The sequence below is a fragment of the Toxotes jaculatrix genome, chromosome 7 (genome assembly GCF_017976425.1).
Source record: "Toxotes jaculatrix isolate fToxJac2 chromosome 7, fToxJac2.pri, whole genome shotgun sequence".
Taxonomy (NCBI): Eukaryota; Metazoa; Chordata; class Actinopteri; family Toxotidae; genus Toxotes; species Toxotes jaculatrix.
This window is the reverse complement of record NC_054400.1, coordinates 22,765,681-22,791,447: the sequence shown is the minus strand read 5'-3', so window position 1 is coordinate 22,791,447 and position 25,767 is coordinate 22,765,681. Positions and strand designations below refer to the sequence as shown.

The following is a 25,767-nucleotide window of genomic DNA, read 5'->3' as shown; positions in this document are numbered from 1 at the left end:
AGCCACACTCCTTGCCCTGTGATTTATCCACATGCAGTGACATTCTGTACGTTTTTAGGCAGCTGGTTGTACCTTCAAAGGTATTCTCACAATCCAACAGATCACTGTCTGCACAGAAACATAAGCTGTTTGTTTGGGATATAACCAACATTTAAATGCAATATTTCCACAGAGTTTCCCAGACACTTGCACAGCCTGAGAAGTGAACGTACCATACATTCCAGCGGGAAGAAAGAACACACCTAACTGGCATAGACTGCAGAAAATTGTATGCGCTGGTTTTGGCTCGGAAAAAACATTTTATCAGTCTGTACAGAAAGTAGGCACAAGTGACATCATTAGAATAGATTTGGAGATGCAACCCACTGCAAAAATAGCATGTTGACTTTCTCACTTTCCATAGTGAAGTCTGTGTGACTGAATCACAGAGTAACACACATTCTAAGTAAAACTCAGCAAAGCATTTACCTGAACCGGTCATCATGTAATCATAAAGAGGCTGGGAGAGAGTACGAGTTTGTCAGAGGACCTGTTGCTTATTAAATTTTTACTTAAAATCGTGGTTGAGTGCAGATGTTGATTTTAATGATCTTTTCTTTAATATGAGAACAGAGTCGCTCAGAACAAAATATGTCTGAACATCTAACATCTAGAACACACATGCTTTCTTTAGCTACATAGGTCACACTGCCCTCCTTGCCTTCCCATGTGTCTGTAATATGCTGTAGCCTGGCTGTGCAATGGTGAGCTTTATCAGTGACAGAGAGGGACTTCTGGTTTGATTTTGATGGCCAGAGGTCATGATTGTAACTTACATGTAGAATTTGCTATCTAAAATATACTGACTGAGGAATGTCTTTGATAAATGCAGTCAGATGTGGATAGATAGTCCATGGAGCAATCAGGGAGCCTGTCTGGCTTTGTAGACTAAAGCTTTCCTTGTGTCCCTTTTTATCCCCTTCCATCAAAGCTACATTCTCAAAGTGATCTCGTATGCTTTTAGTTCAGTGTAGAGCACAAGTGTCGCCTGCGGGTGTTGGTTTGTTACCTGTTTGGCATGGGGGTCTGCCAGTCTGGGTCATTCCCACAGTCCAAAACTGAGGCCAACAGGAAAGCTCATAAACGCGCAGGCCCCCTACAAAGGTCTGGTCGTCAGCTCCCTGGCCCAGCCACACATCTGCCTCTGCTTAGGGCCTAAGTCCCCCTTACATCCCCGCGCACCTGGGAAGAATTACAACCAGCATGTTTGAAGAAATGCCCTCCCTAGGGTTACCCAAGCAGGCAATACAGGCAAAACACAGGCTTTGATATAAAGGCAGAACTGCAGGGTTGAATAGTTCAGTTTCAAGCTGGTTTATGTCAATGAGTAATCAGACCACAACTCAAGTGTATTATTAGCTGATAGGTACTGTGGTTGTTGGTACTTTTGACAGAGAACGTAACCACTTACTGGCCATTATCTGAATGCACAACACATCTCAGAATTGAGGCAGAGTGTAATACAACACTTTTAAACATAATGCCAAAAGAATAACATGAATGGTAGCATGGTTGGCACCGGTGTGAGTCAAAAGCCCTCACCTTGGCAGTGCTTGTATTGTGCTCAACCTGTTGAGCGGTGTGAGTCATATTAATTGTCGCTCTGAAAAAGGGTGTCATTGAATGCTTGAAATAAAAATGCAAGATTCAAGTGGGAATTATCTGCCTTAAAAGCAAATTTAGAGTTGTGACACAACTAATTAACTTGTGATTCATATTGCAGGTTTACTTTGACTGTGGTGCCAAGGTGGATGTGGTGGACGTCCAAGGCCTCATTCTGTCCCCTGGCTTCCCCTACAACTACTCCTCTGGCACACACTGCGTTTGGCTGTTCATCGTGCCTGTTGATTACCAGCTTATTCTGGAGATATTTGACTTTGACGTGTTTGAAAGCCATGACTCTGCATCACAGTACTCAGCTATCTCTAATTTTGAAGAGGAAGAGGCAGGCGAAGAGGTGACTTTCACCCCTGGCAGCTTAGCAGCAGATGAAACTTCATCAGCAGCTAAAGATCCTTTGCTTCAGAGTGTAGGGGATGTCACAAAGACCCAGCAGTCCTCCCGAGATGGTGAGGTCAAGCAAGTAGTGGTCCAGGAACAGTCCACAAAGATGGAAATTACCAAAGTCTCGAATTCTGCCAAAAGGTCTGCAGATGCCTCCTCTGGCCTATCTTTGCCACCTCCTTCTTCTCTCCTCCTCCTACCTGGGGCTGTGCCTTCAAGAGACAAGGCTGTCAACACTGCCTCCTCGTCTCACCTCAGGGGAGACCTTAACCCAAGTTCTAACTCAAGCACAGTTATGGAGGACACCACCCTTGCATCGCCACTCACTACCGACACTCCAGCTGTGAGCCCCGAAACCCAGCAGTCAGTGCTTGACGCCTGCCCCCACGATGTCCTCTACATCTCAGACCTTATCACCTTCTCCTCCAGGTTCTGTGGCTCCAACCGGCCTCCCAGCAGCCAGCTGGTTTTCGGCTCCAGCCAGGAGATGGTGGAGGTCATCATGGAGCTCATCACCACCACACACTGGGGCCGCGGCTTTGCTCTTCTCTTCCACTACCACAACTTGACTGAGCCAGGGGGGGACCGCCGTGCCTCTGCTCCTACAGCCAGCAAGGTAGACTCCCTGCTGGCTGCTGTGAGTGGAGCTGCCTTCTTCGCTATGATACTTACAAGCGCCCTCTGCATCGTTTTCAGGTAACAGAAGTAGAGTAACTTTATTTAGAAGGCTGAAATTTTTATGTGCCCAGTGCTTGTGTTTAAGACCAAAAAAACTTAAAAATTAATGACTTTCTTATTAGCCTCAGATATACTTTGCATTTAGTGCTTACTAGCAAATATATTTGCATGCGAACATGCTAAACTAAGCTTATGAACGTGGTAAACATGGCAGCATTTAGCTCAAAGCAAAACTGTATCAATGTAAAGCCTCACAGAGCTGCATACTGCAAACTATTAGTCTTGTTAAAAAAATGAACTGTATCTGGTTTTCTGAGATAAAACCTTAATATTCTTGCTTTTTACTTTGCTTTTTGAAACATAAACCCTCCGTAAGTCCTCAGTCCCCCCCCGTAAATATTCTCCTAAAAATAATTCACAAGTCCTATCTTTGATTTCTCATGAATGAAGTGGGCTGGTCTGACTGTAAGTAAATACACACACACACACACACACACACACACACACAGATGCACGCATTCGCACATACACAGTCACCCTTTTGTTATGTTGACTCAGCTGGAAGCCTTAGTCCCTGATGTGGTGGCCCTTGGTGATTAGTTGGGTTTGGCTGCAAGTGTGCGGCTTCCTTGATGTGGAGCATTCTCACCATATACAGCGGGGCATTCAAGGTACAGCACCTGGCACCAATTCCAGCACACAAAAAACACAGAGGCTGCATGAAAGTGAATGGGTGGGGAAATGTGGAAAAAGGGACAACAAGGAGAAGTAAAACTCAATGTGAGTTTGGTACCGACAGCATTGTCAGTCAAAAGGTGTAATTTACAAGCTGTTCTTCCCTCTTCTATCCCAGGGGACAATGAACACAAACTGAGGGGATAAGTTTGGAGGTTTGTAATACTATCTGTCCTGACAAGCTTTACTCCACGGGTCCAGATGTCCAGGATCCAGGGAGGTTTAAATTCGTGTCGGCCTCAGTATTCAGCTTTCTGTGAGAAACACCCCTGTTTAATACGATTTGTTTTAATTTCAAATGCAGCCCAGTGTCTCCAACTCATCCGTCAGGCACAATAACTCCACAGGGTCTCACTATTAACGACAGGGAAATTGGAAACATGTGTTCAATAAAATGAAAGTGTAATTAGCAAGAACAACAACACAAGTCATTCAGAAGCCAGGAAATGCATTACCATGAAACGTCAAGCTCATGAGCAGCCTCAGTAGCTGTTTTTTTCTCTTCTTATTCAGTTGTTCCCTATTAATTTAAATGAGTTTACAGAAATCATTGGAAAACAGCTAGCCTGGTGAGCAAGGCGAGATCTTGCAAGTTTAAAGCAGCAAGTTTAACGCAGCAGTGTGATTAAGTCCCAAGGTCCCCACTGGTCAGAAAACAGCCAAAGGTGGATGAGGGTCCCAGCAGGGGTTGCCCTCAGTTGACCGGTGGCTGGTAATGAACTCATTCAGCTGTAAGAGTAATTTTTAATAAGTAGGTACTTGCGCTTGCTCAAGTATTTCTGCATGCTTCATTGGTTCCTATGGACCTAAGAACAGGGCAGAAAGCATGGATGAACAGGTACAGATGTTAGATATTTAAGAAAATACCATGAAGAAACAGGGAAGTGGGTTTAATCTCCCTAGTTGTAAAATCATCAATAGAAAAATATCAATACCCTCCTGAGACCCTGTGGAAAAACTGTATCTCCCTAAAGAAAAGTGAATCACTATCCTTCCCTTTAGCAGCTACAGTGTATTATGGGACATACAGTTTGGATATGGTCAGAATGTTCTATCAAACATATATTTGAAGCAGTGAAAAGTGACAGCGGTGCATCCCTACAGGAAAAGGCAATACATGGCAATGACATCGCAGTAACAACCACTATGTGAACTGCTGGAGTTGTGGCATGTGTGTGAATTTAAGATTGTGGTGCATCTTGCTCCGTCATCCAACACCACAACAGAGCAACTATTGAGGGGGAAATAGCCACGGGTATGTTGGAGCTGTTATATGCTGAGTGAGGTGGTTACTATGTCAAAAAGATCCTGTTGCAGTACAGTTGTATGGGACAGTGTTCATTTTTACATTTCTGGTCAAATTGTGAACACCAGAGGGATTTTTATTCTTGAGAAAACACTGCCAAAAGTGGAAAGGAATTAAGGACATTCATAAAAGCTGGTTTTCGGATATGTCTGTAATTATAAACTGAATTGCTGTGGTGCTTTATGTTTTCCAGACCCAAACTGTGTCCAAAAAGAGCCGGCTCCTGCGCATCCAGCAACTCTGAGGTACAGACAGTGCTGTGCACCCTTTTGTCCCATCTTTCTCCCCCTTTGTCATCTTTAGATGTTGCTCTTCCTTCATCCTTACCGCTCCTCTTCCCTCTATTGTGTTATTTGTCAGTCAGACATTCCACTGAAAACAGAGCTTTGTCTGGGATCACTGGACATGTCTTTTAATATTCTTTGCTGCTCAAGCCAACACTGTCCACTGCAGTAGCACTGCCCCTCTGCTCCCCACAGAGCCATACCACCGCAGGTTCATGTCAGGTCACACAAGTGTAAAACAAAGGTAGATCAACAGGATGATGATGCAGGGGGATTTTTGAAATATTTTCTTACAGCGATTTGCATCATGAAATTCTAACCTGTAATTTGAACGTCTGATATTGATACTTGCTGTTATTCAGATTCTTGGCATCAATTTCTATGATGCTCTCAGGATGAGGAGAAGCATTTTACAGTTGACACAAGGTCTGTTACCCCTTAAGGCTGTACATTAATGAGATTAAAGCCTGTTTGCTCTCATTGGCCCTGTCAGTGGTGTCTTAGTAACAAGTACGTCTTGCATCACAGTGCTCTTATAGCTAACATTTTGATCTTAATCAAGTCTCTATCCTCTATAAAGTATTGAAAGAGTGAGTCAACAAAAGTGCATGTAATTTAAAGGGGAACTCCATCAATGTTACACATCAAAGTCTTTTTACAGGTGTAAAGTATCTTCACTGCTTGAAGATAGAGGCTCAAGGCTACATTGCTACTACACTACACTGCTATTAGCATAACACATCCGAAAAGGCATTTGAAGACAGTTTTTACAATTTTTTGACACTTGATAGACAAAATGATCAATCAAGAAAATTGTCGGTATCAGGGGGCCAGGTTGCAGGACCACTTCTAACGTTTACCTGAAGTGACAACACTCAAAGGGGAAAAAAAAAAAATCCACGCAATCCATTCGTGCAATTGTCCTTTATATTGATTTAGTCAAGCATTTTTATGACACCAGCCACAACAGTAAAGATGTATTTTTTGATTTTGTGATCATGAATTATACAGAATTTACACTGATAATCAAATGAAAATAGATCAGATTTGACTAAAAGCGCCATCATAATACTGCAGTTTTAATACAAGGAAATACATTCCATTGGCAGTTTATTAGGAACACCTAGCTAGGTCTGCACTAAATCCAGCTGTCATGATGGCTGTAATGTTTTTATTGAAATTGTTGTAAAGATATGTTGATTCATTGTACAATAACTTTGGAGGTAGTTTGTGCTGCTGTTGAACTGTACTGCATTATACAGAGAACTGTTTGTGTTATTCAGCCTACCCTCACTGATTTAAACGATTTGGACAAAATAATACATAACACTCACTATACAACTGTGCAATACAACTCAACATCACCACAAACTGGAGCCTCCAAAATGACCAACACCTCTCCAAAACAATAAAAAAAAACCAGAATATTATAACTGTCATAGAAATATGATTTACTGCACAGTTGTTGTACTAGACTGCATCAGGTTTGGCTATGTGTTCCTAATAAATTGCCAACTGGGTGTACTTGAAATAAAATATCACATTGCTGTGATTTAAACAACAACATCAGCTCAAGACAAATGTCAAGAACTCATGTTGATGTCTGGATAATGTGAATGGCACTGTTCTGTGTTGCAGGTGGCAGAGGGAGTCCAGAACACTGTGGCTGAGGTCAGCGAGCTGCAACTGATGGCTGAGAATCAGACCAACCTGGAGGCATCTACGGAGCAGGGCAATAGCAACCACAGCCCGCCACACACAGGTGGGGAGGACATACAAAACACGCACAATGGGTAGACTGATTTACTGGCCTGCTGATGTTCACCCTCAATTAGAAAACTCCAAAGCTAAAGCTTAAAACTTAAAAACTAAAGCTATTTTTTTCCATACAGTGTTTAGCTTTGTTAAATCTATATCCTGGTTATCTCTTGCAAACTTCTAAGATACAACGCATGACAAAAATTCAGCAAGAGGCACTGCAGCAAATCCAAAGCCTGTGAGTTGCACATTACTGTGGATGTCATTCATTTTGATTTATATTTATGCGACGTGTTTAGACATTTCACTAGGATAATTTCAGGAATGATAATAATACCTTCAGGAATATAAATCTGCCATTAATTCATTTCCTGGCAAAGCAATGATCTGATGAAGTTTTAGTGCAGTCATTTAAAAGTTGAAGGCCTGGGGTTTGAGGAATGTGCCTCAATTGCTGTGATGTTTTTCAGGAGACGACTTGTCAATCAAACTGTGTGGGATTGGATTTTTTTTTTTGCTGATAAGTATCTCTAGGTTGTGCTCTTTGTCTATTCATCTGTGATAGTTGTCTCTGCTCATATTAACCACCCGGTTCTTCCTCTGTTTATTCCAAACTATTTCTGGAAATGGAAAACAGGAAATCTTTCTTGCATTTCAAGAGTTTTCCGAGGAAAGATTTACCTAATACTGAGTGTTACGAGGTTTCATGAACTGGTTTTAGGTTGTATTACTTTTGTGTTATGAATATGTAATCTATTACTGTGTATGGGGAACCCTCTGTGGACTTGGGGTGGGGTAGTACGGTTTTCAGTGGAAAGGAAAATTGAAGTTAATTATTTGAATTAGTTTTAGAGCAGCACACAGGCTTGATCCTGGTACAATCCAAAGCCCCTCACCCCCCACCCCACTCCAAGTGGGACCAAACTCTGCCTGAGAGATTTGTGGGTTGTGGCATTTAACCCACAAAGCAGCCTGGGAGTAGTTAGAACAACAGGGAAGTACAGTCCCGCTCTCTGTGAGCTGAAGTCACAGTGTTAGGAGTTTACACCAAAACACACAGCTTATAAACAGTGAAGGAGCTGAGATTAGTCTACTCTGCATGTTGTTTCATTGAACCATTTAAGATGCAGAATAACATTATAAGCTCTACTGCATTTTCTGAGTAGTAAGCAGTCCTTACTTAAAGAAGTAGGCCACATGAAATCAATGTGGAGCATCAGAATTAATGAAATTTCAATAGTCAAAGTTCTTATAATGTACAAAGTTTGACTTTACATGCAGTTACACTGTTACTAGAGTAAGACTGCAGCAACTTTACTGATTTCTCTGAAACTGTTCTGAGCTCCAACCTATTTACACCCATCTGTGTTCCTATAGTCAGTGCTTCCATCGACATTTCCCAGAATGCAGAGGTGGACCTTTCCTGCAGCGGCTTGACTGAACTTGACCTTGGTGCAGATGAGGTTTTCATTGTATCATCAGCCCCTAGCCCAAGCAGGCTACCCTTCTCCCCTCACACGGTAAGAACCAGTTTCATGCCAGTGCAGTTTTCTATGTTGTCACCTAGTTAGGACATTACATGGTCCAATGGTATACATTCAGGAGTCCTAAAAATCTACATGTGCTCGCAGTATGGCGATGCCTGTGGATGGCAATATAAGTAGGTTGTTTTTTCAGACTAAAATATTTCAACTATTGGATCAGTTACCATAAAATTTAGTACTAACATTGACAATCCCCAGTGGATGAAGCCTAATGACTTTGGGGATCCCCTGACTTTTGCCCTAGCACCAACAGCACATAAATATTTTCACTTACTGTTTGTGGATTAGCACAAAATCTGATATAGAGGGTCTTAGTTCTCAGCATTTTTATGACCAAACACCTGCAAAACTAATGACATTAACCATCAATGCTAATTTGCTAATTTTAGCATGTTAACATGCTGAACTAAAACGGTGGACATGGTAAATGATATAGCTGTTGAACATCAGCATTTTAGCATCATCACTGTGACCATGTTAGCATGCTGACTTTGGCATTTAGCTCAAAGCATTGCTCTGCCTCACAGAGCTGCTAGCCTGGCCTTAGACTTAGTCTTGTCTCCTCACTCACCTGGTAAGTGGGGGAATATCTGAAACTAGTCTTGATGATATAATAACAACAACAACAACAACAACAACAACAACAACAACAACAATAATAATAATAATAGTAATAGTAATTATTATTATTATTATCATCATCATTATTATTATTATTATTATTATTATTGTTGTTGTTGTTGTTGTTATTATTATTACATCTCTATGTGGAGTTGTCATTATCATTCCTCCACCTCTTTTTCTATCTCCTCTCCCTCTCTCTCCCCCTCCTCTCTCATTCTCTCTCAACCCAACCGGCCGAAGCAGATGGCCACCCACCCAGAGCCCGGTTCTGCTCAGGGCTTCTTCCCATTAAAAGGGACTTTTTCCTCGCCACTGTCGCCAAGTGCTTGTTCATGGGGGAATGTTGGGTCTCTGTAAATAATATTGTGGAGAGTACAGTCTCGACCTGCTCCATATGAAAAGTGCCCCATGATAACTTTTGTAGGGATTTGGCGCTATACAGATACAACTGACTTGACTTGATGCTATACAGTGGACAGCAAAATTGTCTATTTAATCTCAAGGCCAAACTCTCCATGGGTGATCTCCTCGCTCTGAGGAAATGATCCCTGAAACAATGAACATCAGAGGTGACAGGGCATTCACTGCTTTGAATTGACCCAGTGTTCCTAATAAGACTGACACCATTTTATTGGCGTACGCGTGGTACAGTCTAAAGCAATGAAAACTATGAGGACATAAATGGGAAATGAGGATAATTAAAAGATGGGAGGAGCATTGAAGAAGAAGCAACGGTTCAACCAAGCATTTTTTTTCTCTGCTCTTTGTATTCTCTTGGAATAAGAGTTGGCATAAAACAGCTCTGGCAGCTTTTTGAAGGACTGGCAAGCTTTTCTGCAGCCTAGGCTAATGGAGTATTATCTACAGAGCCAGATTCCCAGCTCCAATTGTGTGTGTGTTTGTGTGTCAGTGTGTGTCATGCACACTTTGGCACACAGTGTGTGGTCTGCCTGTGTGTGTCCTCAATGCAGACATCCATGTAAATAATGTTTTAGAAGTGTTGCATTGGCTAACAGTGGCAGAGGTCCACAGAAAACTGCCAACTTCATATTCTCATTGTCATTGCCAGGTGAACTTCCAGGTTAGCATGATATTTTCAAGCCATACACCTACAACTATGTAGATGTACCTTAAATCCATGATCCCCCATTTGATAACATTTTCTTGCAAAGGACCTGAAAGGCTTCAGTTTAGCTACAATACATACTGAGATCAAGGCAGCGATGCCTGGATCAAAATGGTCTTGTACATTCCTTCGTGTCTGAAATTCAAGAGACTTGATTCAACTGTTTCAAATTTTTCCTGGGGAGTATGTCGAGCTTCTCCAGGCACCCCTGAAGGGTCTCATATCCAACATTTGGAACCACGGTTTATAAACGACTGCTTTGGGCGGCTAATTTTTCACCTCATTTGTCAAACCTAAAAGTTGCCATTGTGTTTGTGGGGCTTTGGTGACCAAAAGAACGTTGTATTTAAACCCCTAGCTAATTCTTGTCTAGACAAAGCTAGCTGCGAGTGACTCTGTGGGAAGGATTATCTGGACTCGTTCTCTGTCTGATGGGTGCAACCCCTAAAACCTTCCTCCTCCCCTGATCAACAGCAGCTGACTGATCAGGAAGGATAAAGTGGCCTTCACACATCAAACCTGTCAGGTTAAACTAACCTCAGTATTTGCTCAAGCAAATATGACCCATACAAGTCTTACAACGGTAAAGTGTCTGTTCAATACTGTAAAGTAAATCAAAGAGTGAATTGTTTGTTCCTTCAATGTGCACCTCAGGTGGTTAGAGTTGTGCATACACAACATCACAAATGTGACTGAAACACTTCCAAAGCCTGCTGCTATTCTCTTGACAGCTTTAATATACTTAATAAATAATGACTGAGATTGGTACGTGAGCCACACACGCTCGGCTGGCTGGCTGCGTGACTGAGCGGGCCAAGCTAATCAGCACAGTTCCTTCTTGTTAATCCATTAATGTAGTACACAAAACAATCTGTAGGGAGGAATTCAGGTGTGAGGCGGAAATGTAGCAGGTGCAGCCAGCAGACTGGCAGCCTGTCAGTTCCTAATATCCCTACTCTGAGGACTATGTTGTTGCATGCAGTGATTCTACAGTTAGAGCTGCAATTCTGATTGACAGCAGCCTAATTTGAGTGTTACGCAACAAAGAATAATGTTCTTACTGTTTGAGACTTAATTACTTGGTTAAAAAAAGGTATCAATTCCTGTCATTTCTTAGCGATTTACAGATCTGATACCGTCTCATTCTTGCCTGATTGTATTTGATTTATCGCTGGCCATTTACATTAACATTTACAGTGAGACAGTGTAGTTGTCTTGTTACAATCAATGCTCAATACTAAAGATGCATGGCTGATTCAGTAACCAGCCTGCTGCTCAGTGCAGGTCATTGACCATTGTAGCTGCAGTTGAGTGCTCGAGCATAATGCCAGCTCTGACATGTGAGCTATTTATGTTGTGTGGTTGTATTCGTTCCTAATTAGTTTGTTTATGCTCTGTAAGCCACTCTGCTTAAACATTTGTTCATTTTCTGGGGAAAACTGACTATTACTACATGTATATTTACAAATTAAACTGTCTACCCTGTAACACTGCTTACTTCATGAAGGGACAACACTCATTTCAATTGTCATGCACTCTGTGTCTCTTAGCAGAGGGAGAGGTTTCTGCGGCACAGCGACACTAGCCCCAGCCCTGCAGGTGACTGGCCCTCACCAGACTCCACCGCCTCACCTACAGGTGACAGGTCAGCAAAGGATGGCAGCGGAGGCTGTGCCAGACCGAGAGCGTGGAGCGTACGCACCTTCCAAGACTTCCTCCCCCCACTGCCACAGCTGCATAAGAAGTGGTGCAGCTGGAACTCCACCAGTCCCTTCACCAAGCTCGTGGACAGCGTCAGTACTAGTACTTTTGTATTTTGTGTTTTCATAATCAGGGCCATTTAAGGCACGTGAGGTTGATAAGGCGTGATCAGGCATCCTCATTAATATTATCACACCTGTGTTTTTCATAACATGACAGTCAAAATTGTGAAAAACTACACTGGACAAACTGTGTCATATCATTACAGGCTCCAGCCAGTTTGACAGCTGAGTGCAGGGGAGGCGACAACAGGAAGGTCTTCTCTGAGGCTCACTTGGAGGCCAAGGCAGACAACAGCACCATCTCTGACTCATCCATCAGCAATGCCTCGTACCCACTTACACAGCCTGCCCAGAGGCAGCGGCGTCTCAACTCCACCAGCAACCTGCGGCGCTCACGCTTCACAGGGCCTTGCTTTGGGCTTCTCTCTGGGACAGCAGACCCAGTGAAGGCCTCTGGGGTTCCTCAGTCCCAGGGATCCCCCTCAGAGCCCAGCTCTGGCTCGTCTTCTTCCACCCAGTGTCAGATTGAGAGTGGCCAGGCCGTAAAGAGGCGTGATTTCCCAGGCGAGGGTGATCACGTCAGCGTACCTGTGTTTGCCATCTCTGAGGAGGAGGACCGACAGCCTCTGGTCTCAGCTGAGCACCTGGACCAGACCTCTGCTTCTGCTGTGCTGAATGGACTGGTGAGGGGGACATATGAGGGGAAGAGGCCTGCAGTAGGAAGCACCAGCCACAGCCCCCAGAACCAGAGGGCCAGGCCAGAGTGGAGGCCATGGGGGAGCCAGGTGTCAGGAGGGGTTGGTCCACTCCCTTCCAACACACCCACTACCATGACGGAGTCAAACACAGTCAGTGACAGCCAGCTGTGTCTTGGTCAGTCAACAGCTCTGTGCAGTGTTACCAACCAGATGTGACCAGATGGTGAAAAGAGGAGAGACTCTGGTGGGCCAATTACGCATTTCTGAACTCTGTTAGTGCCACTTTGTGAAAAATATAACCTACTTCATTAATTTCTGAAATCATCTTTTACAAAATTACTACACATTCTTTTCACTCTAGTTGTTCTTTATTTTTATAAAGTTGTGTTTGGACAAAGATGGAATAATATGCTGCTTACTATGCCAAGGCAATGACTGCTACGGTATTTTGTGTTTAAAAAAAAAAAAAGAAAAAAAAAAAAAAGATTGCAAACATGAACACAAAAAGTATTTTCTGAGCAAGTACTCCATAACCCCCAACTGTTAGGAGCACTTTTTAACCAGATTTATTAACCAGTTTGATGCTATTCAGTGAGTTATAATACTCCAACCATTGCACTTTGCTTTCAATAGCTCATTCATTGTGGATTTTGTGCTGCCTTGTGCCAGCTTTCTGCTTTTTCCTTAACGTGGTTCCTCATGTGGCTACTTTTTAGCACAGGCTAATAAATGCTTATACAGTTATTATCCAAAAGTTCTGCAGATCATAGATCATACATTAATATCAATGTTACAACAGTGTATGCATACAGTATGTACTCCTAAGGCTGATACTGGATTATAAAAGGGAAATCAAAATAATGTAAAAGCATATACAGCACTAATATACACCATTATGTAGTATAAAGAGAGAACTAGCAATCACAGTCATATTTAAAATGAGTTATGAATTAATGTAAATTTTTAATAAAGGCTATGTCATTCACATGTTTTGTCCTTGATCTAACAGAAGATGTTACACTATCAGTAGGAACCTCAGACATCTTTGGGACAAAACTGGAATTATAAGTCAGAATCTTATGCTGATCTTTTGTCTGACCAATGAGTTTTTTTTATCCAGGACCTGTTGAGATTTTTGGGATGGACACACCCCACACTGTTATGTGAACACTATTTGCACTAGGTGACATACAGATCTGGTAATTTGCTCAACTAGACTCATCTCAACTGGAAGTTGCATCGTATTGTGAACTTAAGATCCCACAAACACAGTTTAAAACTTTCTAAAAGAAAATCTACTGCTTAACTGAAAAATGCAGAAACTATGAGTATGCAAATATTTTTTACTTCATCTTTAACTACCGAAAACAAGATGTTTCCTACTTCTTGGTTTATGTCTGCTGGAAGTTTGATGTGAAATGTGAAAGCAGCCTTTCTCGTGTCAAACCGTGCACACACAGTGAAGCTCAAACATCCAAGTGAAGTAAGAATAAGCCAAACACCTCTTTAAATGGCAAGGAGACTTTCATGTATTGACAAAACCAAGTCAGTTTCTACAGACAGCTATATCAGTCTTTTAATTTGTTAAAGTAAACAAGCAAATCAGATCCATAAGCATTTCAGAGACAATTTTAGCATTGCTAATACAACATACAGGGTAAAGAAGCATTTATCAGAATCTCAAACATATTTCTCAAACTTCAGTCCTCTCAACAATTTTTGCATGTGCCTAGTGCTCTATAGTGATTTAACTAGAAGTGGATTATAGTCCAGACTAATTGTTGAAATAGTGCATTGCATACACAGTTTACAGGCATCAGTGAGGACTACCTTCCCTCATACTGCGAGATGCATGTTCAGCTATGAACTGATACAACTCTGATGCCCGTTCAGTCTCCCATATCCCTGGAAGCTGTGATGAGGTAGAATGAAACCTGCCTCGTCCATACTGCTGAGCAGCTTGGTCCAGACTTTTGCACACAAAGTGAGTAAATATTTGCCTTAATATACAACATACTGCTGCACATCCCACCCCAGGGAGAATGCAAAGCACTCCTCCAAAGCCTCTTTAATGCCAATTCCTGATTGGAGCGGCTTGGGACTGTTGTTGGCTTAGGGTGCACAGATCTCCTGTAGGGAATAATTAAAACTCAGCCACTCCGTCGGGGGATCGACCAGGCTTGTGCTGAGGGCCTGAGCCGCTAAGGAATGCCAATATGGACCCACCATGACTGAGGGGACCAAAAAGAAAAAAACAACACCTAAACAACCTTGCTAACATCGCAAATTAACTAAGGAGCTCAGGCAGAGGCCAGGAAAGTGCCCATTCACAAACCCATTTTGCCACCAAGGCTTACAATGAAAATATGGAGAGCTAAATTCCTAAATAACACATACTGTATCCATATTCACTATGGATACAGTTCCTAATGCTACAAACCAGAAACACACTAAATATTCTACAATTTAGCATGATTTTTTTACCTTTGCATTTCTGATGGCGTCTGTCATTTTAGGACAAAACTCTTCATATGATTACAATTCACATAGTACTGACATCCCATACATAGGATACAGACACCGTTTCCAGAATGTTCAGTTTATATCATCACCTTGTAGACTCTACTTAGAAACAAGTATGTGCAAATATCCTCATAGTTATATCAACATATCTAGCAACAAAAAACTAAATAAACAAGAACAACGTTTATGCATGAAATTATTCAAAAAAAATTTACTAATGCAAGCCAAGGCCCCTATTCTTCACATCCACCAGCATCTTCTACACACAAACAGTGATCCTACAAAAAAATAGGGGAACTTCAAGACTATAATTTCAATATAAAAGGCCTCTTGAAACTAAATTATGAATGTTCTTATTTCACTTGGCTAAGTAAGAAAAAAAAAAAATCAAATTTTTACATCAATACTAGCTGTGCATGTTTGCATGATGGAGACTTGCTGACACTTGCTTAGTGATAGTCATAAATGAGATGTTATCAGAGTCAACACGACTGTTCAGTGACAGCTTTTACATGTTGACACAGAACTTTTCTAACCACCAAACATGGTTCACCTGCAATTAAAACAACAGCAGCTTTATGTACCTGAGGAACCAGAGAAAATCTATTTCACTTAATATTTCACTTTTAATCTAACCAAATCCAACGACAACTAGTATCTCCAAAACATTAACAGAAGCTGAATAGACCTCTATCAAAATTCTTGCAATGTAAGCAATAACATATATAATTAGAACCCAAATGACAGAACATACTGTTGTGTTTGTATTGGCATGGTTCTCTAAACTGTTTCAGCACATTTAGCCGTTGCTGGTTACTTGGAGTACAGTCTGTTTTCTCCTCTTTAGAGTCCACATGGAATAACTGTGCTAACAGCTTAGCCCTTACTACATGGCTCTGAAAAGGCGTCCCTTCTACGTTACTTTAATCACCTTGGAGACGATTATCCAGAGCAAAGCATACAACGGAGGCCCCCGTGCCCTCTGACAGCGTTACAACACATTGATCCCCTTCCCACAGACATGAAATCCTAAACAAATATCACATGGGATTATGAATCTACCCTGGTTTGTGGGCTGTGCTTCAACATGGCTTTTTGCCCTTTCCTGGGAACACAATAATGCCCTGGCAAAACACGAACAGATCCTCAAAGTGAGACACTCATGTACTAATATTGTTTAAAGTTAGCAGTCTGGATCATGGAAGCAGCATATCTGCACAAAACGGTGCTTATGTTGTTTTTACCATGGGTTCTAAGCTCAGTATTTCATAAGACTGTTAAAACACATAAGTTAAAAAAAAGAAAGAAAATATGCATCAGGTCCTTTAAGCCTTTATAACCAAGGCTGGAGAAGGACATAATATAAAACAAGTGCACCAACACTTGTAAGTGTACATACATGGCCTTAATCCATACAGATTGCCTCAACCGCTCCTGATTAGAGAGGAAAACTAACATTTTTGTCACATAAACTGGAGGAAGGACATATCAGGAAGCACCTTTAACTGTTTCACCACCCAAACAAATAAATGACTGGGTAAATTAGACAAATGCATGAGCCACAGACAAAACTGACCACAATTTAGGTGGTGGCTAGTGTTCAATGTCCACCCAGGTCTAAAGTACAGCTTGGAACTTTACTAAACTCTGAACTTGAATTTGAATGTGCATAGCATTATTTCACACAGCCCTGTGCCAAGTAAGACACTGGTTACTATTATAAATGGATATTGATTGTAATTTTTGCATTAAGTTATTGCATAACCTCTGGAAGGCAGTAAGCAACAATGGACACAATGAAATTTAACAGGATCATGTTTCTCCAATGCATGAGATGCTCAGTTATCTACATTTGACAGTGAAGAAACAAATCTCTCTGCTCCTTCAGTTCTTGAAACGTGTCTGCTCACATATGTGGTTGAATTTCCTGAAATGAAAACAAAGTGTTGTGTGTATAAAACCAAAGAGATAAGGTGACAGGGGACACCTTGCACAGGTCTTCAAACAGCAGAATAAGGAACTAAGGGATCATGTTTATACAAGGTCGCCTTCTAGTGGTCAAATAAACAAACTACATGCAAAGGGCTAGCATGTGTCCAAGGTATAGACAGAACTATACAACAGATGTATAACTCCACAACAGCAAAATCATGGCACAAAAAAACATAAAAGTGTCTATAAATGCTCAAAAATCTAACTGAAATCTCATAAATAAATGTTTTAAGCGTCAGTAAAGAAAAACTGTAGCCCAAATGTTTTACAACTATGTCATTCTTTAAATATGTCCATGTGATATAACTGATATTTAATATATATCAACACTTAAGCATGCAGGTGGGGCCCACCTGTATGCTTAAAAAAAACAAAAAAAACAAAACTATGGCTACTGATATACAAATAGTACAGTAGAGAAATAAAACAAAGTTACTTAGTCAATCAGGGCAGACAAAGGTAAAGCCCTGCAACATCTAAATATATATAATACAACAATGCTAACCCTCAGTGGAACAAGGACACAGTGTCAGTATTGCAGAGGGGACACAATCACTGACAAAGCTTCACTGTTACCAAAAGGGACTGTTTTACCACCATGCAACCACCAGAGGGCAGATACAATATCTGAGTGAGTTTGTGTGGTGTTGTGTATCTAGTAAGACTTACATTGCATGATGTGCCTTCACTTGTGTGCGACAGTTGCGTCCCCAGTAACAGTCGGGACGGGATGTTACAGCAGCTGAAGAAAGAATATCAAATGTTAATGTCAAGTTAGTACATGGGTATGATAAATGTTTGGATAAGTGAAAATCTTATAAGAAACAACAACAACAACAGAAAACTGTAATCCTTTTTTATCTAAGTCGACTAAAAGCTGAAATTCATTTAAAAAAATAATCTGGGTCTGACCTGGCAGCTCAGATGGAGGGATGTTCTGTCTGTACTTGTAGGCCAGCTCCTTGAATGCTCGCAGGCCGCAGCAGAAGCACAGGATGGTGTTTGCAGAGATTCTGCAGTCTGAGTCAGAAAGGACAACATTTTACCACTCTTTCTTTTTATCTGACAATGTGGACTTAGTTTAGCCACACTGTATGTGCTATACTGCAGGGAATGAAGGTCTGTGAGTGTCACACAAATGTGTCAAAAATCCACTACTGTGTAATGAAAGTGCCTTGTGTTTTGATCTGAGGGCTCACCTGTCAGACTGTAGTTTGCTTGCTGTAAGCCCTGCAGAGCTTCCTGTAGAAGATCTTTCCATGACTTCCCTCTGGAGGACAGGTAGTTCTGGTGGAAAAATGGAGGCACAGAAACAATAGCATTTTAATATCCCACTCGGCAGCATGTGCTGACGTGTATTTCAAGTATCTCAGTCTTAGCATGTAAGTGGAATCTACAGTTTACTGATACAAACTTTAGTTTTTACACTTGACGTTTTGTAATATGGAGAGCTTATTTATTTTAGAACACCAGTTTGGTGGACACACATCCAAAGTGTCTCAGAGAATCATGATTGCAGATATTTTAGCAGCAGTTGCAGGTTTTGTTCTAATATACAAATAAATACAAAAAATGGTGAATATGGATAAAATATTTCACAGTAAGTCCATCTCACCTGGAGGATTTCTGATTCGTAGTTATTGTTGTTTAACACTCCATCCAAGCATTTGTCTGTCAGATTGAGCTCTGAAAAAATTGAAAAACAGATTTTAACAACCAACAACATTTAACAAACATAATTATGAATAAATATGTTTCATGAGTTTCTGCTACAGTTAAACATTTGTGGGAAACACCATGGTTTTTTTTTTTTTTTTTTTTTAAAGGATGACAATCATCAAAATTACACATGTTGTATTGGACACTATTTGGGACAATGTGCACCTCATTTAAAGGTATATTGGTAACAACCAAAAAAATAAAAATCCCATACTGGTCGAAGCCTACTACCCAGCAATAAGGCTAACAGTGGAGATCCCCTGAGGCTGTTTTGCTGAAACAGGCACATACCATTGAATTGAGCCAGACAGCCTTGACAGCCAATCCTCTGGCAACCCCAGTACATATGACAGAAGGGTCGCTGGCACAGCACACCTGCCAACACACAAGATAATCATGCATACGAGGTGTATAATGGAGTATGGGCAAAAATCTAGCCACATGTGAATGACTGGTAAAGTTGTACTTTAACTTTCAGGGTTATTGACCATGAACTACCCCAAAGAATGTGTATTAAATACATCTTTACAGTAAAGACCTTTACTCAGTTTAAAATGTACCCGCACTGACTGGCTTATATATCTATAAATTTTAGTTTCCCATATTAACCTCCTTTCTATTTCGCTGTAGTTACATGTAGCTTTCCAGGCTGACTGCATTTTTTTCCCCGCTAGATTTCTGCAGAGGGACTAACAAGCTCAGGGACCACTCACATTGTTGAGAAGTAACCTGCTGGCTGTTTAACTCGGTCCGTCTGTCTGGCATCGGCTGGAGGCAGCAGGTGCAGATGAGATGGCAACCCTGAGGGGGGCAGCGGTACTCCTGAGGAGCTACAGACAGGGCGGGGGCAGAAACAGGTTTTAGACAGGTGCTAAGACTTTTAGATCTGAATGGAAAACGGGAGGAACTTCACAAATACACAGCCGTGGCTTTTCTGATGCATTTTCCAATTACAGAGCTGTTTACTGGTTTTTGTATCAGGATTATTACAGCATGCTGTACACTGCACTATCTAATCTACACTCATAATCACCTGACGGGACATCAGAGGATGTCGAGGGCTCCTCCCCTGTGGGCTTTGCAGACCCCTCCTCAGTAGCTGGTTTGGGTGGAGAAGGTACAAGAGGTGGGGCTGGCAGACCAGGAAACCAGTAGTTTGAACCTGAAGCAAACAGCACCTGACTGACCTCCCCCCTGTAGCCAGGACACTGTCTGCACATCACTAGAGGCTGACTGGAGACAAAAACACAGAAGGGAAATCATCACATGGAGAAGCTGTTCACTAAAGAAGAAAAAAAAACAGGCTTCTAGCACTGATGGCTCTTCCATGTCTTATATTCACATGATTTTACTGCACATTTCTGACTTCTGCTGCTTTCACTAATGTTTTCTTCTGAGATATTTTTCATACATCATTTCATATAGATTCAATCATTGCCAATGCAACACACGGTTAGTAATATTTAATACTGTGTTTCCTACAAAAAGACAGATCTTTTACCTAATGTCTGAGGAGTCACTGTCATTGTCGGAGAGCTCAAAGAGGTAATCTGAACTGCCCTCCTCATCAGAGAAAGAGCGCTCAACTTTTGGCTGCAACATGTCCTGAGTAATCTTGTTACGGCTGTCCATGCTCTTCAGATCCTCCTCACTGCGACACTTTTCTGTGAGACAGAAAGGGACACGCAAACACATACAAAATCAATATCTAATCAGATTTATGGGGAATATATACCACCTTTGGAAACTACAAGTCAAGTAGGTCTTGTGTACATGCCATTCCTTCTGTCTTGTTCTGTATCACTTTAGCTTTGGTTGAAGAACCTGGCATTTTGAACAAAATTATGAGCCAATGTATCATGATTAAAGAGGCTATTAAACTAATCCTGATCCGTTCAAACCTGGGTGCTGGATGAGGTAGGCCTCCACCAGGTTGTTGAGGATGTGGTTCTTACGAATCCTCTCCACAGGGCAGCGGCAAGTGGGACAAAGTGGAGAACGCTCCATCCAGCCTGAGTAGCAGGCAGCACAGAAGACATGCATGCAAGGCTGCAAGCTAAAGCAAAAACAAGACACTCAGAATTAAACTCACACACTGGTCACATTTGATGAACATGCTAGGACCCACAAACTAGGGGCCAAACCCCTAACTTTGAGATCTTACCTGACACAGTCATGCAGTAGGTCCTGACAAATAACACACGTCAGAGTCTCCTCCATCTTGTCTGTTTTAGTCTCTTCCACTGGAGGTTTAGACAAATGACTTCCCTTAGCTGAACCGCCCACTTCTGTACTGGAGGTGTGTGGTGAGCCAGAATCATATTCTTTATCTGTAAACACAAAAATCCTGCACTGAGTCATTCATTGGATTTGTCTGGTTTTGTTTCTAAAAACCTTTCAGGCTAAGGTTAAGGTTGGAAAGAAGATTCTGGGGATGGAACAAAAGCTCAAAGTAAAGCTCTCATAAGATTTAAATCTACTGTGAATAACTGAGGCAAACCAGGTTAATATCCAAGTGAAAAAAACTAACCGTTATCTTTTTTCCTCCGCTTGCTTTCTGGCTCCATGCTGTTCATGTCTTCTTTAGCTTGGCCTGATAAAATGAAGGAACAACAGACCTGGGTCAAATAATGCTGTTAATACTCAGGTTGGTACACAGGTGATGGAAGAATGTAGTTGGAAAAGTTTAAACTGGGGATCGGTCATGTAGTATAGTTCATCAAAATCTGACCACACCAGCTGAATATACTGTTTTATATATATATATATATATATTTATATTTATATATATTTATATATAATTTTTTTTTTTAATAAATATGTCTCAATATCATAATATTATCTTAAGCTGTTATCAACCACCCCTCTATAACAGTGTGTTAGCAGAGAACCTACCAGAGGCAGGAGAGGCTGTGGTTGCCTTGGGACCACAAGTGAGAGGGCTCTCAATACAGAAGTGGGAAGTGGAGGTGGAGGGCTGAGGTTCCTCCTGGGTTGGATCCCGTGGAGCCTTCGTGAGCATAACTGGCTCTACAGAGAGTGACATCTCTGAAGCTGGAACAGGAGCTGGACTGTGGACTGGTCTCTCCATGTCTAACACCCAGATATTAGTAAAAGGGGGTGGTTAGTAGTGAAGCATAATGTGGCTGAGGAATAAATCTGAACTGGACAAAAGATTTTGGGGGTGCGGTGGGGTCCGGGTGACTACCACACTACTTACCATAACTATGTTGTGAACTAGTTTGCTCTGTTTTGATTGAGTGGTAAACATAGGCGATGTCTGCAGGGAGACAAGAAAGGAGGGTGTCTGTCTTTCCTTCTTATAAATGTATATAAACATATTATTCTCATGGCAAAAAGAACAACAACAAACAACTCACTTTGTTCTGGTTCACTTTTCCTATATACAAAGTAGATGACATCGCCGTTCTCCAGCATGTGAGTTTGCTTCTTGACCAGTTTGGACATGTTGATCACTGTGCCATTAGTGCTACAGACAAAGACAGGTGTGATTATGTGTCAGTGTACACTTAAAAGATTCTGGTGTTTGCTTTATGAAAGGAAAAGTATAAAATCATACATAATTACACACCAGGACAGCTCAAAAATACAAACAGAATCTCTTTCAAAACACATTTAAATTCTTTTAACACACTGTTTTATTTAACCTCTAATCAATAGAGTCTCACAGATATTATATTATTTAGCTCAATCCAGAGGGAGGCTAACATATGATACACGCAGTACTGCAGTTTGAGTTCACTGATGGGTAAACATTCAGCATACAGTACCTCATGTCCTCAAGCCACACCAGCCCTGAGCTTTCATCTTGTACAATCTTGCAGTGCTCCCCAGAGACCAATTTGCTGGCTGGAAATGACAGATAACATCCTGGAAACAAAATAATAAAACACCACCATAAAAACACTGAATTGACATAACACAGCTTACTCCAGCTCTCTCTTTTTCAGGTTTTTTAGTGCCCTCTTTCAGGGAGTATAATGAGTAATATATTTATCTGTTTACAAACGTGACAGTGTTTTTATATTAATTTCTTTTTCTGAGGATTTCTGGTTGATATATTAGTACAGTTCTAAATCTTCAGTCTATCTTTTAAAATAAATACAATGGCAACTCAGCTTCATACTACTGAGATTCACCTGAAACCGTGTTGCCATGACATTTTTAGACCTATTTACGCCCAGACATAAGCTAACCAATTAAGGCTAGTTACTTTGCATTGCAAAAAAGTAGACCCAAAAGCTCTCAACAAAGCAGACACTGGGGGAAATATAGGCCTAACCTTTTATTAAGCAAAACCCATACAAAAAAAATCTACTTAATATTCTGCACACATGTTCTCAATGGATGCCTTTTGTTATCATCACAAGGGGCTGTCTAAGTTTGGTGCACTAAAGAAGGCTTTGTGTTTTCAAGGGGGAGGTTTTAAAGGCTCCAGACACTGACAGCAATGTCGACGCTACAGACAGGACTGTCTTTTGTTAATAGGCACACCACATTTTGAGCTTTTTAAAGCACGATAAAAACATGTTAAAGTATTCAGATATATGATTTAAGGCCAAGACAAATCTTTGTTGTTCATTCCATAACATACACAAACAAACAAACTGACCTTTTTTCCTGCCGACTGTGCATTCCCTGTTAAAAAGCAGGACAGTTTCACTAGAGCCCACTTTGACCAGTTTCCCCCATGGTCGTCCTCTCCCACAACTGTCCATCCCTCGACGTTAGTTCTGTAAGAAATTATAAGAAACAAGTTTGGAAAAGTTTTAAAGAAATACTGCTATTTAGCATCATGGTAGACTTTTAGACACATGGCATAGCTGCAAAGAGAAAGTGAAACTCGCCATGAGTGTGACGTTTTGTGTTTGATGGTACAATCAAAACATTTTATTGGGTCAGTAATGTTGTTGCCGGTTAGACTGGTTCTTGGGCTGATGCCAAATTAGGTACAAAAATCGGACATTTAAAGACACTCAGGTTCCCGGTAGACATACCCAAATAAAGCAAGAAATATTCTTTTTAAAATGAATCCACGCATCCGTTCTTAATTTCGGTGTTCACTCAAAATACCATCTTGCATTAATTTCAATAAGATTTCAACTTAGGGAACTGTTAAGTTTTAAGTTGCATTCTCTAAAGCCAAACATCATAAAACTTATTCGCTCTAGGTATCCAGTTACTAGTTTGGATTTGATTTAAAATGCAGTTCTGTGGTTTATATAATGTATTATGTATGCCGAATTCACAAATTTACTTTATTGATTCACAAAAGATTATGAGCACCGTTAGGATAGTTAGGCATCAATCCAAAAAAGCTAGGCTACATTAAACTGAGAGGAGTTCTCATGAAGTTTGGTGAGAAACCCACTTGGGGAAAAATCTGCTAACGACACCTAGCTATGCTTGGCTTTTCTGGGCTCACTAGCGATCCAGCGTTAGTAGCTGACTTTGTTGTGTGACGAACGAAAAGTTATTTCAATCTTCAACTGTCAGTGTGTCGAAATGTTTCATTGACACTGATTTTACAGCAGTTTACGCGGACGCACACAACTTCGCTCAATAATAACACTAAGCTAACGACATTGCTAACATTAGCATCCCATCATACCGTGTGTCCAGAAGACAAATCAGGAGTACACTGTTACCCACGGAAAGACCCGTAACGTTACACTTCTCTCAGGTCTCAAATCGTTACTTTACCGTTAAAAGCTTAGTGTGTTGTCCCGGTAGCTCTGCATATAACAGCTTCTTGTCCTCATGTTCCAGCACAAGATGCACTTCCTGCCAAGCTAAAGGTTGACAATGTGTATCAGCTGATGGAGGAGGGGCAGTTTGGGTTTGCGGTTTAAAGTTCGTGTATATCCGTGTGTTCCGAGGCTGCCGTCCTCAGAGGAAACCCCCACATTGTTCACTGCTTGGTCTAATATAAGTGTCACATGCTAAATTTAATGGAAAACGAAAGTCATGTACTTTGAAGTATACAGCTGCTGTCTCAAACGCTCAAATGGTCACAATTTTATCAGAGAAGTTAAGTAGTCCTGGAAGTATAGTAGTGGAAAATAAAGAGTGTGTTTGGGACCAATATTAGATTAGATTAGATAAACTTTATTAATCCCGGAGAGAAATTAATTTGTCATAGCAGCACATACAAAACAATACAATTATAAATAGATTAAGAACCTAACTGAATCAATAACATTCAGACATAATTATAAGCATGTAAGTTTACATCATATGGTTCAAAATGCAGTTCTGTGACAAACAGCCAACAAAGACTGCAACAAATACACAACATTTAGCCACAACTTAACACTATGTGCTACCTGCTCAGTGTCAAGCCTGTAAAGCTCTAACTGCACTTTCATGTCCAGACACTGTAAACTGTTGAGTTAAATCATAGTTACTATAGTGTACATGAATAATGTGTAGCTCCTCTGTATTCTTACTTTTATTTTTCATGCTTTGTGTACATTAGGTAAATGCTCACATAGTATTTATGATTTTAATTTTTATAGCTACTGTGGCACTTTGATTTCCCATCATGGATTAAAAGAATGTGAAAGTATGACTGACCAAAACTCTTTTTGCCAGCTTGCCAGCAAAGGCATTACTGACAGCCTCTATCTGCAGCTGTTGTTTGCTAGAGCCTTGTTTCCAATGTGGACTGGTCTAAAGTGATAAATTAAAGAGATGAGGAGAAGTTGTTGTGGAAAGCTGTGTTTTATTCTTTGGAAAAAGATGCTCTGGAACAAAACCTCAGACAAATACTTAAAGCTTAAACATAAGTGCAGTTTTTTTCATATTTATTTTTGTAATTTTTGTTTTAGCAGTACACAAATATACAGAACTGAATGGACTGTTCACCAGGAGTAATACAATACCCAATGGTCCCAGGAAGAAACAGAGACATACAAAGACAACACCAACAGGGCATCAAGTAAGGATCACCT

At 41.0% G+C, this 25,767-nt stretch overlaps 2 protein-coding genes across 2 annotated transcripts; one reads left to right on the top strand and one right to left on the bottom strand.

Annotated features, from left to right (window-relative positions):
• Positions 1 to 1,958: 1,958 nt before the first annotated feature.
• On the top strand, positions 1,959 to 13,538 carry si:dkey-112e17.1. Its single transcript, XM_041042232.1, has 6 exons — positions 1,959 to 2,739; positions 4,956 to 5,007; positions 6,685 to 6,808; positions 8,182 to 8,324; positions 11,649 to 11,891; positions 12,068 to 13,538. Exons 1-6 carry the CDS (start codon positions 2,150 to 2,152, stop codon positions 12,773 to 12,775), a joined length of 1,860 nt encoding a protein of 619 aa, XP_040898166.1. The 5' UTR covers positions 1,959 to 2,149; the 3' UTR covers positions 12,776 to 13,538.
• On the bottom strand, positions 13,467 to 24,617 carry chfr (checkpoint with forkhead and ring finger domains, E3 ubiquitin protein ligase). Its single transcript, XM_041042231.1, has 18 exons — positions 24,518 to 24,617; positions 23,427 to 23,547; positions 22,585 to 22,684; positions 22,174 to 22,283; positions 22,014 to 22,073; positions 21,689 to 21,886; positions 21,324 to 21,386; positions 20,958 to 21,123; positions 20,695 to 20,849; positions 20,295 to 20,457; positions 19,827 to 20,026; positions 19,507 to 19,623; positions 19,085 to 19,168; positions 18,690 to 18,760; positions 18,274 to 18,361; positions 17,987 to 18,094; positions 17,744 to 17,816; positions 13,467 to 17,009 (listed from the first exon to the last, which is right to left on the bottom strand). Exons 2-18 carry the CDS (start codon positions 23,530 to 23,532, stop codon positions 16,967 to 16,969), a joined length of 1,905 nt encoding a protein of 634 aa, XP_040898165.1. The 5' UTR covers positions 23,533 to 23,547; positions 24,518 to 24,617; the 3' UTR covers positions 13,467 to 16,966.
• Between the last annotated feature and the right edge of the window lie 1,150 nt (positions 24,618 to 25,767).